Source organism: Calidris pugnax, unplaced genomic scaffold (genome assembly GCF_001431845.1).
Source record: "Calidris pugnax isolate Ruff unplaced genomic scaffold, ASM143184v1 scaffold273, whole genome shotgun sequence".
Taxonomy (NCBI): Eukaryota; Metazoa; Chordata; class Aves; order Charadriiformes; family Scolopacidae; genus Calidris; species Calidris pugnax.
This window is the reverse complement of record NW_015094508.1, coordinates 3186664-3203457: the sequence shown is the minus strand read 5'-3', so window position 1 is coordinate 3203457 and position 16794 is coordinate 3186664. Positions and strand designations below refer to the sequence as shown.

General features: G+C 37.8%; 1 protein-coding gene across 1 annotated transcript in view; it reads left to right on the top strand.

Moving 5' to 3' along the window:
• The window catches only part of GLIS3 (GLIS family zinc finger 3), a 124268-nt gene that overhangs the window by 69185 nt on the left and 38289 nt on the right, over positions 1 to 16794 (top strand). The window contains exons 3-4 of the mRNA XM_014964819.1: positions 5007 to 5168; positions 6587 to 6697. Of these exons, the coding sequence (XP_014820305.1) occupies positions 5007 to 5168; positions 6587 to 6697 (273 nt within the window). The remainder of the gene's footprint in view (positions 1 to 5006; positions 5169 to 6586; positions 6698 to 16794) is intronic.

Sequence of the window (16794 nt, the reverse complement as noted above, 5' to 3'; positions counted from 1 at the left end):
CTTTTATTTGTCATGCTTATGGTCAGCTTATGAATATTACCAAAGTGAGAAAGTCAAGCAGCTTGTCAAAGCAATCCCAGACAGTAACTTGCTGTTGTGCATGGGATTAGGTCCAAGTCCAAACAGTACATCTGCGTGAGGTAGAGGCAACATTTTATACTATCTTCAAGCAGGCAGGCTTATACATCCAAACTGGTATGTTTGGATCTTTCAGCACATGCTATAACAGGTTATCTCACTCTGTTTCCGAAGACTCAGAAGGCTACATGAAACACCTTGGAGTCCTTTTTCACCTTTGTAGAGTCCCACTTGTTTCATTTTCTTCTCCCATATCCATCAGCTCTTCCAGGGACCATGTGTTGTCAACCTATTACTTCTACAGTCTGGAATGGAAGAACAAAAAAGTAGTACTATGCTTGTGGATTGATGTTTTGCTGAAAAAAAAAAAATAAAATTGTTGATTATAAGCACAGGATATTTAAGAATAGTCCAATATTATTCAATAATAATTTACTCATTAAAAGATCTTAAATGGAATTCAAATGTGGAATCATAGGCAGATAATGCTATTTCCAAAGAACATCTTGCACTTAAGTTTGTCCCAGTGCTGATGGGGATCAGTGTGGAATGGAGTATAAAATGCTACTAGTGAAATGCCTGCAGTTTTCTTTTTACAAAAGATAGTATACAGTATAATTGTGTTTCTCTAGGGCTTTTCATGTTTGAACTACATGACATTTTTGAACCTTATGTGGAGGGAGATCTCTACAACTACCTGAAAGGAGGTTGTAGAGAGGAGGGTGTCATTCTCTTCTCCCAGGTAACAAGTGATGGGACAAGAGGCCTTAAGTTACACCAGGGGACATTTAGGTTCGATATTAAGAAAAATGTCTTCACTGAAGGGGTTATCAAACATTTAAATTGGCTGCCCAGGCAAGTGGTGGAATTGCCATCCCTGCAGATATTTCAAAGACAATGTGATGCTTAGGGACGTGGTTTAGTGGTGGGCTGGGCAGTACTAGATTAATGGTTGGACTCAATGATCTTAAGGGTCTGTTCCAACAAAAATGATTCTATGTTTCTATGAGTTTTTTGTATTAGATTTCATTTGCATGGCACACTCTAGGTAAAGAATACTTCACTTGTTCTCGAAATAATGGTGCTAAGTAGGTAAACTTTGTACATTTAACAGGGACTAGTAGAGCCACAAATACTGAGGATATCACACTGTTACAGATGATCTGATTGACTTTGCTGAATTATTGTGTTATAAAAAAGTACACTGTAAATCAGGCAAGTGCAAAGCAGCACAAGCAGGAATGAAGATACATAGCTTTTATGTACAAGATGTGAAATTCTGCCTAGCAAAAAGTGAGTCTGAGTGGGAATTTAATATTGTCAACTGTGATGAAAACCCTCTGTAAAATCCTATGACTAAAGAAAGGCTGACACAGTCCTTGAATGAGTGAAAAAGCTTATTCAGAAAAGTTATGTTACCTGCATGCCTAGTGCTGGTGAGACTACTACTGAAATATTGATCCTATATTTCATATCCCAGGTGACTGTAGAAGTAGTTAGAAGGGAACCACAGAAATTATCAGTGGAAAACCAAACCTTATTGTGTGAAGAGTTTTTAAAGCATGCATCTATGTGCAATCAAACATGGGCTAATGTGGGTTAGCCGCGGGTTATCTGGCAAAGGAAGCACTACGTCTAATCTGAACTGTACATATAGAAAATTGCTGGTTTTCCTACCTGTGTGGATGTAGTAAGGAGAGCCCAGCCCCACGTTGTTATGGTGCCAGGTGTCCTTGGATCAGAAGTCATATCCATTGTAGTTAGTGAAGAAAAGGTGTGGAAAGTAGAGATGTTGCTTCTTTCAATACTTTTTCATGTAAAGCACGCTTGCTAGGGTGAAACGTCTTATCTTGTTGACCTTATAAGAGCAGGGAGGAATTTCTTACCTCTGATATGTATCTTAGTTTGTGGATGCACTTTTTTCTTCTCTTTTGCGTCATCAAAGTTTCATCATGACTGACCAGGTTACTAAGCCAAACAAACTGGTATTCTGCACCTGTATAAGAACGTATTGGAAGCATCTGGTTAGTACCTCCTGGGTGTGTATGTGGGCTTGAGTTGATTTCCTTCAAGTCCATCTGGCAGAATTTGGACAGTTCTTCATCTTTCCACCAAGCATAGGTCACAGCTAACTTTCTGTGGTCATTTGGATACGCCTCATCCAATCATGTCCCTATACCACAGAGTTTTAGGGCCCTATTAGTCTCTTCTACTTCTTGCCCAAGGCATGTATTTTGTTTAGCTGAAAAATTAAGTGTTTTCTGTCACTGAAGTATCTGGGTTTGTTATTGAGACTTTGTGTAGATACTGGCTAGCTCTTGATACACAGAAAGACAGCAGTTGCAATTTAATGTTTATAAGAAAGCTGATGTTCAGTAAAGTCAAATTTAAAAAGGGGGAAACACCCTTCCCCCCATAACATTAGCGGGAGACCAGATTGGTTAATTAAATGTATTCATCATAATATCCCATAAATATTTCCCCACACATTGCAACATACTAGAGAAATGCTTATCCTTCACACTTAAAAGATGATCCCACCCTAAATGTGGTGTTGCTAAAAATACTGGAGGATTGCCATGTAAAACTGATTCAAATTAAAAAAAAAAAAAAAAAGAGATAATTAAAAGCTAAATGTGAGAGTATCAGAATAAGACAGTAACATTATGTTGTATATTGGAGGAAACATTACTGTAGAATCAAATACTTCTCAGGTGTCGATACTTCCAAGTGTATTTAATTTTATTTCTTTTAATTTTAGAGTCAATTTCAAAGTGGGTCTGAGAAAGTGTTGTTTTTTAAAATGAGAAAGCAAAGAATCTATATATATATATGTTATTTGGGAGAAAGTTAAGTGACTTGATAACAGAAAATACCTAGAATCATAAGTTATCTTTGGCACTACTTACAAGTTAATATAGCAGAAAAAGATAAAACAAAATTCACAGATTGGATGCTAAAGTAAAACAAATTCAGATAGGAAAAAGTGAGGATTTTTTAATACAAGATAATATTAGGGAATAGTTGCATTAAGAGGAAGCTGGGCTGTCTGTCATTGACTTTTAGACTCAGGACTAGATACTTTTCTGTGAATGGATCACATCTCAGACAGATGTTGTTTGCCAGAGCAAGGTCTTCAGTTTTTGTTACACTGGTGATCAACTGAGATAATCAGAGCAGTTCCTTTTACAGTGAAAACTGACTAATTTCCTAAACACTTGGCCACTGAATATCTGCTCCTAACGTTAAAGTATTCACACAGGTATTACTATGCTGTTCCTACAGTCTAAGTGTCAAAATGTATTTCATAATGAAGGTTGCTGTCTATTTCCAGACAGGGCTCAAAAGTGCATGGTGCATCCAGTGTGGTTTTACATGCTGCAGAGATTATTTTATATATATCCATGTAATTTAGTGTAATCTTATGGGATTGTTGCCTAGTACACTGAACACTGTATCTGTGTATACGAAGGTCCCTTCCAACCATGGTGATTCTGTGATTCTGTGAAAGATGAACAGCACGCTCATGTGAACACAAGTGTTTTAAAGTCATAGCACTGCTTTTGATTTTTGTTGACGTTTCACTGTAAATATATTATTTCTTGCTTTTGACAATTATTCTCATGAAAAGATAAAGTAAACATGGATATGGACATTCCAATGAATATGTTTTAAAAATAACTCCCAATGTTAGGAAGTTCCGAGGGGAAATTTTCTTTATGAGCTATGTAACGGTTTCAATTTTTATGCAACAGTAAAAATAAAAGCTCGGTAACTATGATTCCTGTATTGTAGTTTAGAAAAACATTACACAATTAATTCCACATAATATTCCAAAAAATCTGGTTTAATCAGGAGTATGTTTAGGAGTGTTAAACAGCTTCAGAATGCCAAATGCATTCCATGTACTTGAGCGACTTGTTGTAATGAAGGTGTTACATCCTCCTTTTCTACTACAGTTAATAACTTAGAAACAACAAATTGTTCCATTTCAAAATTAAACTACCATCTACCTGACCTTTTCCCCCATAGATAAGTGAGTCTTCTCTGGAATACTTTCACTGAGATCTGGTTATCAGGAAAGAATGTATGTTCTGCATTATTGGAACAACTTTATTTTAATTCCTTTCATCTTAAGCATCAGAGATTCCCAAGGCTTCAAAAAGTCTGATTTTTAGAGTAGACATTCATTGACTGTTGTGTAAAGATGGTCTTTCTAATGATACAGGCTTGTGGTTTGTGGGTTTTTGTGTTTTGCTAGAATGACTTTTTCTGTAATACACAACTACGTGTAGCCTTGTGAATATGACACACAGTAATTTAGGGCTGTGGAGGGGAGAGAGAACTTCAGACTATCTTCTCTCCATCCAAGTTATGAACAGCAATGCAGGAGTCCTAAGAAATCGCAGTTTTTAAATTTGTAAGGTAACATTCCCCAGTTCTGTTCAGTTAAAGTATTTTTGCCCAGTTAAATTCAATGCAAATTGTACAATCACATAAACAATTATTTACATATGTTTAATTTTGTCAGTTGCTGGTATCCAAACATGCCCAGAGCTGAGATAAGCATTGCTAGCACAGAACTGGGGAACCCCACAGTGACCATTTTGCTTTCTTTGTGCAACTGGAGAATCAGCTGGCACTGAGTTAACCAGTCTCTTTGGGTCTCTGTGTCCCATGTGTAGAATGGGAGCAGGACATAGTTTCCTAATTCAGCCATGTGCAGGAAGGGTAAATACATTCTTAACGTTGTTAATGGTTCAAACCCTGCAGCAACATCCACACTGAGAAGCCAGGCTGTTCTCAGCTCCAGAGGGGCATCCAGGCTGGAGGTCTCTGCAGGGCCTTTCACCCTCCTGCTCAGTGTTTGCTCTTGCATTTTGCTATGTGTGCTTTCCTTTCAAATAATTTATTTCTTTTTTTTCTAGTTTGAGGGTTGCAAGAAAGCCTTTTCCAGACTAGAAAATCTCAAGATTCACTTAAGGAGCCATACGGGTGAAAAGCCGTACCTTTGCCAACACCCTGGCTGCCAGAAAGCGTTCAGCAACTCCAGCGACCGCGCCAAGCACCAGAGGACACACTTGGACACTGTAAGGAAGCAAAAACCCCATTGCAGTCCCCTCTACATTAGATGTGCTTCTTTCCTCCAGCTTGGTGGCAGCAGGTAGACCATAACCTTAGAGATAGGAGGGATAAGTGTCTGATGAAGCTGGCTAAGCTATTTGAGAAGTGACCCAGTAAAGTAAGCATGGATGAAGATGGGCCAAACCAGTTGATAAAAAGGCCACAGCTCCATAGACTTTGCTGCAGGTGGAGGCAGTAGCTTTCTCCTACTTAGATGATCTTTAGGGAACCTGCAGTCATTATGCACAGACACAGAAGCCATCTGCAATAGTAACTGCTATTCTTTGACAAAAACTCAGTTAAAATTAAGGTTGAGGCATGTGCCAGAAAGACAATAGAGGAAGAATAATTTTTTTAGATTGAAAAATTTTCATACTAACAAATTGTTGCTTGTGAATTTGAGTCATAGCTGAGATTTGTTTAAAAACTTTTGTTACATAACAAAAGATATTTTGTCCAAGACAAAGTTTCCGAAGGGCAGAAGAAAGTAAGAACAATGCCATTTGAATTAAATGGCTGTCACAAAATATAAATTATCTATTTCTAATAGTTGTCAGTATGGGAGGTAAATTAATCATTTGTACAAGGTGTTTTCAGAAACGCTTTGTGAAACAAAAATGACTAAACTGCAAAATAGTTAATTTCAGCAAACAGTTGGACCTTATACTCATTTAATACTCTGTCTTGTGGAACTACGAGTCTTCAGAGAAGACAAACAGGTTAGACTAGGCAGAAGGAGATATTTATAGAGTTTTTTATTTATTTGGTGAGTTAGAAAGTTGGGCTTTCTTCTAAGACAACTATAAAGGTATTACAGTACTGGTATCTTTTTAATATGATGTGTTATTAGAAAGTGTGAGCTGAAGGAATTTGTCCTGTAATTCACATTAAAATGTGTATTTTTGTGTGTAATATTTTTGAAACTTCAGTATTCAATGCTTACTTTGGTTTTTGCTTGTTCTCTTTGTAATGTAGTAACCTAACACTTTTTCTTGTTCTCTTTTTCTGAAGCAGATTCTTCTATAATCCTAACAGTCTATCTGGGCCTTTACTTCAGTTTCTTTACCTGATTCACTAAAGAATGTAATTTCTGATTAAGTCAAAGATTGCTCTGAGGGTGGAAGAATTGTGAGTATAACTAGCAATATTCATTGTATTGATTACAAAAAAAAAAAAAGGTAACAATGAAAGGTGCCATAATGAAAGCTTTCCTTTAGTTTCTCTTCCTTATAAGCCATACTTTCCTCCTTTCCCTTTCTAATAAGTTACCGAGCATTCTGCTTGTTATAACGTATAACATTTGTGTTCTGCAGTATTGTGGTTTGCTTGAGTTAAAATACTGTGTGATATAACAGCTGCTTTATCCTTTTTCTTTTTGACTCAGAAACCTTATGCGTGTCAGATTCCAGGATGTACTAAACGATACACAGATCCGAGTTCCCTGAGAAAGCATGTGAAAGCCCATTCTTCCAAAGACCAACAAGTCAGGAAAAAGGTAAATTTTCTACCGCATTGACTGATGCAAAGCTTATATGGAAAAGTAAGTGTTCTAGTATTAAGTGTTTCAATGCATCTTCATGTACTTGTGCTGATTTCAGAACAGAAAAAACATTAATGGGTAATAGTACATATGTTTCTTATATCAATGATAGTTTCATCTTTGACTTGATGAGACTACCTGCTTTAATGCTTTTATTTTTTGATGTGATGATTAATCACTAAACATCCATAACAAGGCAAATAAAAATAATTTTTGAAAACAGAAAGTTCTGCCACTTGGTAAACACATAGTAATACAAAATCCAGTTTACATGACCACTCTCAGGTGGAAGGATGGATTTTGAGGGCAGATGAGATTAAGCTCTAAATTTCCATATGCCAGATACTTCCAAATACCAAGAAAGTTCACACCACCTGTTCCCTGTGGATGTAAAGTCCATGAGTCAACAGTTCTTTATAAGTATAAGCACGTCTTTGAAGAGCTGAGTTGTCACCTAAGGGAATGATTCTTTTCTTCTGAGCATTTTTCATCATATCTCCTATTAATCACTGGCACTATTTCATTATATTGTTTAGATCATTGAGGATAAAAATCTAAGCTTTCCATTTAAAGAAAACTTATCCTGATAAAAGGGGAGCATGCATGAACTGGTGTAGGGATAGATAAATCTTTGAGATGTGAATCCCTTGTAAAACCAGCTATAGTTTAAAGTTAAACGCACAGCCTTTCGTAGAAAATGGCAAAAAATTTGTTTCATATAGCATTGGAAGCACTGTCAGTCTTTAAAGCTACACTAAACAAATATGAAGAGTAAGTTTTGATTCAATGGTTTGTTGAAGCAGGACATGGCAGCAGAGACCTGCATGTCAGCTTCTGAGGAACTGGCCTGTAGCATTCTTGAGGAATTTCCTTTAAATTCATGAGTGCCTGCTCCCGTATCAGTCACTGAGCATTCATTTTCACCTTAATAAGCAGTGCTTTGGTTCCCTTTCTCCCATGCGTGCTTCCCACAGGCAGGACTGCCAAAGGAGGTCTGTGAGCCCTGTCCTGCCTGTCCTGGGGGGCAACCTAGTCACCCAGACACTGTCTTTTACAAGCACGTAAAGTAAATGCTGGTCAAGACATCGCAGCTGGAGAAATTTGTGTGTGATGCCTCAACTAAAACTGGCATAACAGACCTGAATACAGGTATTAAACTGCCCTGTAGCATTACTGTCATTGAAAAGTGAAATAAAGTGTTATTTCCCACCTCTCATTTTGACAGATTGCAATTCTCCGTGGGATTTTCCTTCCTGCATTTCATTCACTATTTGAATTTGCTAATTTTTCATTCCTTCTTTGCCCCAAAGTTTAAACCTGGCCCTTTTTCATCCTCGCTTCACTCTCTAAGGGCAAATTCTAGACTTAAAATTGCTTATTTTTTCATCCCTGTTTGACAAGGATTTATTTATGCCCATTGGCCAACTGAGATACATTGACATATGGAAGGGGAAATAAGCCAAACGTCCAGAAAAAGAAAAGAAAAATTGTGGCATCTATCAAGACAGATACCTAAAGCATGGATAAAGAATGCATTGTATAATGTTTACAAGGTACAGCATAGTTACTGGACCTTTGAGAATTTATAATTGCTAACTAACATCACGCTTTGGTATTTGAAATATTTCCTGGCAGTAATAATAATAATAAGTAAGAAACAATAAACTTTTTAATGCAGAATTAAGGTTATTTATGGCTTTAATTAAAAGTGAAAATTGGCTTAATGTCAAAAAAGTCTTTACAGAAATGTGAATTCATCAAAAATAACCATAAAAATTCCAAGGTGATAAAGGCACAGTGGAGTAATACTTCCAGCCCTAGGGATCTATTCTGTTGAAAAGAACGAATCCTTTGCTGTCACACCCCGTTAGTCATGGATTCATTTAATATATCCTGCCTGACTGCTTTAATCCTCCTTTTAACCTCCCTCTACACACCAAGTGACATTATTGTGGTGTCCTAAGTTGTTGGCTCTCCAAGGCTGTACCTGCGAATGTGTCTTTGATGTTGAGTAGACTTAAAATAGCAGGATGAAATATATTCATACCAGCAGAATCAACTACTTGCTGTGCTAAACATTACATTGAGTCTTCAGGCCAGATTTTCTAGATCTGTCTTCAAAGCATTGACTCTTTCCTTGGCCCTCTAAGATGGGGCCAGATTATGCAATGTGATACAGATAAATTTCCATCTCTGAATTATATAAGGAACTTTTGTTGATATATATTTTGGATTACCACACAAGGCAAAAATGCTTTTTAGGGAAATCTTGTAAGACAGCTACTGTTCCCCTTCTCCTTCCAGCCCCCAGCCTACGGCTATCCACCAAATATATTTAACTGGGAATCTCTGCAGGAAGTGGGATTAAATCATATAGACCAAGGTGATCCCAGCTCAAATACATTTAATGCAGCAAGTTAGTGGATAATACAATAAACTTTCATTTACTTTTTGAAAGAAAGCAGGAGAGTAAAGAGAGCCATGCCTGCTTTAATCATCTTCATGTAATTTGTAAAATTCTTGATAAAGATGAGGGCAAACATGTACACAAATACCATGCAATAGCTGGGAACAGATGCTGCAAATGCCTAGCAAACATTTTAGGTATAATCTCTATGCATTGTTATTCAGTCTGTACTTTATAATATTTTGGTGGCGTAAAAGAGCAGTGCTTCCTATCTTATTTTAAAAAGTAAAAATTGCTGGCGGTGCCTGGATTTCATCTTCCCTTGGAGAAGATGGATGAAGCTCCTTCTAAGCAGGGAAGTTAGTGACAGAAAACTAGATAGCACCCAAAATGAGAGCATGAAATGACACTGAGAGGAATGCTAATGCACAACATGCCCTTGGACTACAATTACTTTTAAAACCTGTCATCTTGTAGTTGTGTCCTCCTTTCAACTTTGACAGAACAACAAATTTAAAAGACATTTTTCTGAATTGAATAGTTCCCATGCAGTGTTTATTACCACAATTTGTAATGGAAACTAAGATCCATGTGGGATTCAAAGAGAACTGGATATTTCTGTGGATAATGAAACAGGGTTAAAAATACACATGAGATTTGCAAGAGATATCAATGCTTCAAGATCATGCTTCAGGATAGAAGTCAGCATCTAGCTAAATAGATTAAGTAAAAGTGTGGTTATTCTGTGCTGCTTATTTGCAATTTCTCACTCTTTCTCCTGAAATGCCAGCTACTAGTGAACACAGTGTACATAACTTAAAGCAGTCTGGATGGATGCTGGCCCTGATCTGGAAGAATCGTCTGCTTCTAAATTACTTTAAAATAACTTTCAGGCTGCTTATCCTTAATTTATGTATTCTCCTGCTTTTTTCCTTCTCTCTTTTTATTTTTATAATCCTTTTCTCTTTCAACTTCCTTTGTTATTCTATCTTCCACCTTTGTAGCTTTGGGTCTAAGGATATGCAACCCAAACTGAACCTCTGTAGGCAGCTGAGGTGCATATGCCATGGTAAGACCAGCCCCAGGACTTTCTTCCACCCCAATTAATCTTATATTCTCTTGTCTTTCACCCTGTTTCTTTCCTTCACTTTTTCCATAGGTAGAGTTCAAATACATTGTCAATGTAGAAAGTGTGTTGGTCCCTACAGGCAAATGACACATTACACATACTCTGTGTTTCCTAATCTTTATCTATCTTAGACCTCATATTAATTTAGGATCCCGTGAACCATTTACCTCTCCTTTTTAACCTCACATCAATAGTTACCTAACAAATGTTCAGATTTTTCAATCTTCTGTGCAATTTCAAGGCAGATTGGGACCAGAAAGATAAATTAGTGATTTTTTTTTTTTCCCCTTTTGGGAAACTCTACAAAGAAGAGAAATCTAGTTTTTAGTTGAGTCACTTTCTGAACTTGCAGCTTTTATATGAAGAGCGGCTGTAGTCACTTAAACTGATTGTTTCCCAGAATCAATGGTAAACATGCAGGATTTTTGAAAGGAAATGACAAGGAAGAAAAATTCATGGGTTGAAATTGCTATTTCATTTCTTCTTTCAAACGCCCAGTAAAAACAATATAGTTATTTGGCTTGCATTGTGCAACTGCAGAGAATCAGAAGAAAAGGTTAGGAAAACAGAAGGATGAGTGAGGCAGCTATTTGCTTGGGCTAATTTTTGTATTATTTATTGTTCTTATGAAACACTGTTTTCTGACTTCATAATATCTGAAAACCATTTATGCATTGATACTTTTTGTTCTAAGTAAGACTGCCTTTGAAAATTGCCAGCCAGGTGCAGCTGCTAATGGTAGAAATATTGTCTATGTGAAGTGAGGGTGAATCATTATGCCTATAGATCCTATAGTTCTCATTTGTAGAATAGTTATAATAAGGAAGGCTGCACTTGAGCACTTTGCTTTGATACCTTCAACAGAGCCAAGTAATTTTGTTTCTTGAGTCATCCTGTGGGGTCCCTGGCTAGTCAAAAAATAGGGCACACAAGTAAGCTTATTATCAGTTGGTTGCAGTTTGTGTTTTCACACAGCAAACACAGTAAATGGCAAATTTCTTTCACCTGCAAGTTGATGATACTGCATTTGAAAATATGAATCCATAGGTCTTTTAGTTTGTAAGTCTTTTTATTGAAGTTAGTGAAAATGAAGCCTGCACTATTACGTATCTGATAATTTGAAAGAAGGTGAATACGACCATACTTCATGAAGTTCTATTTGTTGGGCCAGCCAGCACTTAGCTTTGTAGAAGTATAAGAAAATTATCTTTTTCATACAAGTATATAATGAAGAACAATTTTCTATTTCTGCGGGAGTCTTGCTGAAGAAATCTGTAGTTGTAAATCTAAATAAAATATTTAATTAAATTTTAAGTAATACAGTCCAAGTCCTACACTGAATCAAATGGGCCTTCCAGTGGCTTTGTGTAGATCTTGTCATGAACATCTGGACGTGTACTGACTTTTATAAAGGTTTTCTCTTTTTATTTGAAAAGTACATTTTCAAACAGATAAGACATAATAAGAAAAAAGAACAAAAGATTGCTTTGATTTCATACAGCTGTTTGGCAAGGACAAGATCAGTTTGGTAACACCTGTCTCATCATCTGAACAATGCAGTGGCTATGCTTTTAGATACAGTTTTAATTTTATCCATAATTATACCACAGAACAACTGTTGTCATGTATAATAGTTCTTTAAACCACTGTATCCTGCCAAAAAAAAAAATTAAAATAAAATAAAAATATTTCCATAGTCTAGTAGATGAGGATACAACTAATTAGTTCCATCTTTGTGGAAAAAACAGAAAAAATAATTTAAGCACTTCAGACAATCAAGACTAGCTAAAGGGAATGTAAATATCTTAGTCTGCACCTGGAACTAAAAGATAATTTATACAAAATAATATTATATTTCAGCTGATCATTCTTTGATTCATTGGGCAGTGTTAACAGTGCCCAGACTATGTCTTTGATCTTGTTGTGTAAGTTAGTTATGGATCAGATACATTATACAGACAAGCTGTGAGATACTGAATGCTTACCTGACAATTGCATCCAAAAGCTGTCTGTCTCCTGGAGACCTGCATCATCTTAGCTCATTCAAATGAGTCTTTAGGAAACCATGCCCAGATTCAGCTGACTTGATAGCTTAACACCTCAGCAGATGCATAACATAGTAGATTTTTCAATACTATGCAAAGGAGCATAGATCAGCTAAAGCAAGCAGTGTTTAGGCTTAGCTGTGTTTTGCTTCTTATTTGTTTATTTATTTTATTTGTACTTAGTCTTGTACAGCAGTCTATTTTCCTGGCTTTTTCCAGGACAGGATTTTTGTACTGTCTCCGCCAGAAAGCAAATATCATGGAGGCCTAGCGTTGGGAAAGGTGGTCCAAAGGACATTTCTGAAAGTTGTCTACACTCAGTGGAGGTTTTTTATAGTATATATGGTACATCTACCAAATCATTAAGGAATTAAGGGGGTGGTGAGTCCTCAGGAGATAAGGTCTATGTGGGAGATGTCCCTGCCCATAGCAGGGGAGTTGGAACTCAATGATCTTTAAGGTGTCCTTCAACTCTAACCATTCTATGATTCTATGTGCACAGACTTCCAGCTTTCATCTTCCTTTTTGGTTGACCTACAGGTTGGTCAATTCTAAAATGATGGCTGAACAGTAGCTTTGGGGGAGTTGTCAAAACATTCTCTGAATGAAGATGAAGTCTTCCAAGATTTGTTCCTATGGTATCTGGTTGGAAGGATATATTTTCAGGTGGTGGTGTGCTGAGGAGAAATAAAGGACAGGCAATCAGGTTTACTCTAATACTGCTATTGTTTGTACATTATTTCCTCTGTGTTGCATTTATTGCTCTTTCAAAAAACAATCAGCTAGCAACGGCTAGAAGTTTTCAGAATACTTTTCCACATTACAGTAAAGAAAAAAGGTGCTACACTGCACCGCTGAGATGAAGCAGGCTGTGTGACACCTCAGCCATATCTACTCCTGCTTTGGACTGTAGTAAAGTCTCATAAAGTAGAGCAGTCCACACTAGGTGTGGAGCATATTTGAGATAATGAAATAAGGATATGGATCATCTGGCCAAAGCAATTCCTGGAATTACCTTGCAGAGTGGCCTGTGCTGACTTTGATGAGGGTTCCCATCTGAGCCGAGGGGGCTTTACAGAAGCCACCTTGCACATCTAATAATGATCCTGCAGATATTGCTCTTCTGCCACTGTGCTGCCCCCATATTAGCAAAAAGGCAGTATAAAATCCCCACCTTTAGAGACAGATCTCAATAACTGAGTTCTTTTGAAGCCTAGTAATTTTGTAGACATCTTCTAACAGTTCACCTCTTCCCTCTTAGAGCCCTGTTGTATATAATCTATATAAACCTGCCCATATTACAATGAAAATATTAAGAGAAATGGGAAAAAACCAAAGTGCTTAAAGACATGATATCTCCCTGTTGAACATTATTTCTCTGGAAATCAGACATACAGGTGTTTTAATTACAGGTTAATATGCAGTTTTCTATAAAGATTTGAGAGGTTGTCTACCGCTGTATTTTGTAGGTCATGTCAGCAAATACTTTATTCCATCATCAAAATAATACAGAACTCTGGCTTCTTACAGGGCTGCATGCTTCCAGGTTGTTCATTGTTTACATTGTTTTACAGTAGAAGCAGGCTTTTTTGTTGTAAATGGATGTTGATTTTACTGCACAATCATTGAAGCTACCAGTTTGTTTAAAGCTTTTGGAATAAAAAATTTTTTACACCAGCATTGAGATTTAATGGAGAACATGAGTAGAAAACAATGTCTGGTGACTTTCTTTAGCTAGTATCTTTGGTTTATTTAATTTCGCAATACTTATTTCCTGTTTTTTCTTTCATTTCTTAGTATTTGAACTAGGCTTTTTTGTGACTCAAGAAACCCCATGCTTACTGTGTTTCTTAGGAGAAATAACTTCACTTTTTAAAATTTTTTTTCTAACTCAGAATGTTTAATTGATGAGGGAGGAGGGAGCCAGGGAGGGTTAGAGCATTACATCATTGGTATTTCAGCAGGTTATTCAGGCACTAAGCTAATTACTAGTCTCATTGTTCATTATGTGACTATATTAATCTGGAGAAACTGCTCTGTTTGTGAACACTCGCCTCATAGGGAGAAAGCAGCCAGATCCTACAGTATGAGCCCAGATTGCTTCTGCATCTTTCAGGCTTCATTTGCCCTTGGTCAAACTCTTAGTTCAGATTTCACTGTTAAAACTGCAAAAGGGAGAGAATAGATTGAAAGGGAAGCAAATCTATTTTCTTGCTTTGAGAGCAGTTGAACATAAGGATATTTTCTCTCATTTGTTCTCTATGGAGTCCATTTGAAAGATGTCACTAATGCAAAAAGCAGTGCATTCAGGGGCTAAGGGTCAATAAGCAGTGGCCATGGCAACAAAGAAGCTATTCTGCAGAAAAAATGCAGTAAATAGTAAGTGTTTTAATCCCCAGCTTTAATCCCTTTACTTCCTGTTTTCAAAATGAAATATAAATCAGGCACCATGGCGAGCAGCAATTTTTCCTGAAAGGGATATTGGCAAAAAGGGATTAGGAACCGGCAGCGGTGTTTAAGGAATTTAGTCATACAATTTGTTGGAAAACTTTTGAGATTACGAATGACCAGTTCTTTTGAGTATGGTCAGTGAGAAACAGGAAAACAGACCCTGAAAGCAATGGAGGACTGGCTGTGGCTGTCCCCCCCGTGCCAGCCCCAGGTGCAGCAACAGCCGTGATGTTCACTGTGGTGGGATGCATGAGACGTGCCTCACAAGGAAGCTTCACAAGGAAGCATGGGACATGCTTTGCCACCATTGCATGTGGAGCTCTGCTCTCCAGGGAGAAAGAAACATCAAAACTGCTGTATGGTTTTCGTAGAGCTACGGCAGCTGTGGCAGTTGTTATGACCAGGGAATTGTTGGTTCACTCTGGTGTTAATATTTGCTATTTCACATCATGATTCTTCCTTGCACTTGGTTTCGGCCCTGAGCAGGTACTCCTGTAAGCTTCAGCAGCATGGTGTGTTGAAAAGTCCATCAGAAGAAGTGCTGTCACCCTTGTTACTTTTACACACATGACAACAAAAAATTCAAATTGTCTCAACAACAGCTGTCAGTGCATGCCCATAGCATTTTTTATTCTTCAAGTTCATTTTTGGTAGCAAGCAATATCCTTTTCTGCATCTGTGTGTCTTCACTTCCCTGTCGCAGCATATGCATGAAGGTGGGCTTGAGAGAGCAAGAACCCTTCTTTCATTAGGGGCCTAGTTGGCTGACTCCCTTGGAAGGCAGTTTTGAAGGGCAAAGGGGTCCAGGAAGGCTGGATATTCTTCAAGAAGGAGGTCTTAAAGGTGAAGAAGTAAGCTGTACCCAGTGCTGGAAGATAACGCTGGCGAGGAAGAAGACGGAGAGCTTTGGCTAGAACTCAGGAAAAAAAGGGGAGTTTTCAACCTTTGGAAGAAGGAGCAGGCAACTTAAGAGGGCTATAAAGATGCTGTGAGGTTATGCAGGGAGAAAATTAGAAGGGCCAAAGCTGAACTAGAAGTTAATCTGGCTGCTGCTGGAAAATGCAATTAAAAATATTTCTATAAATACATTAGCAACAAAATGAGGGCTAAGGAGGAACTCCATCCTTTATTGGATGTGATGGGAAACATAGTCACAGAGGCTGAGGCAGTTAATGCCTTCCATTGCCTCAGTCTGTAATAGTAAGACCAGTAGTTCCCTGGGTACTCAGCCCCCTGCGTGGGAAGACAGGGATGGGGAGCAGAATGAAGACCCCATAATCTAGGGGAAATGGCTAGTAATATGCAGCATCACTTTGACACACACAAGCCAATGGTATGAGGTTCAACAAGTCGGAGTTCTGGGTCCTGCTCTGCAAGAAAGACTGTGAGATGCTGGAGTGTATCCAAAGAAGAGCAAAAAGCTGGTGAAGGGTCTAGAGCACAAGTCCTATGAGAAGCAGCTGAGGAATCTTGGGTTCTGAGGAGAAAAGATGACTTGGGAGACTTTATTGCTCTCTACAACTACCTGAAAGGAGGTTGTAAGTGAGGTGGGGGGTTGGTCTCTTCTCTCAAATAGCAATTGAAAGGATAAGAGGAAATGGCATCAAGTTGTGCCAGGGGACGTTTAACTTGGATATTAGGAAGAATTTCTACACTGAAGGGGTTATCAAGCATTGGAAAAGGTTGCCCAGGGAAACGTTTGAGTCACCAACCCTGGGGTTATTTAAAAGATGTGTAGACACAGCACTTAGGACACGGTTTAGTGGTGGGCAGGGCACTGTTAGGTTAATGGTTGGACTTGTTGATCTTAGAGATGTTTTCCAACCTAAATGATTCTATCATTCTGAAATTGTATGATTCTCATTACCCAATCACACTTCAGTCTGGGCTTTAAATGTCATCACCAGTATATGAGCAAGCAAGACTGAAGCTGTGTAAAGGTTGTGTAAGAGGGGCAGTTGACTGCCTGGACAGCAGATCAAACACCCTTCAAGTCTTTAAGACTGTCCTCATAGAGTAC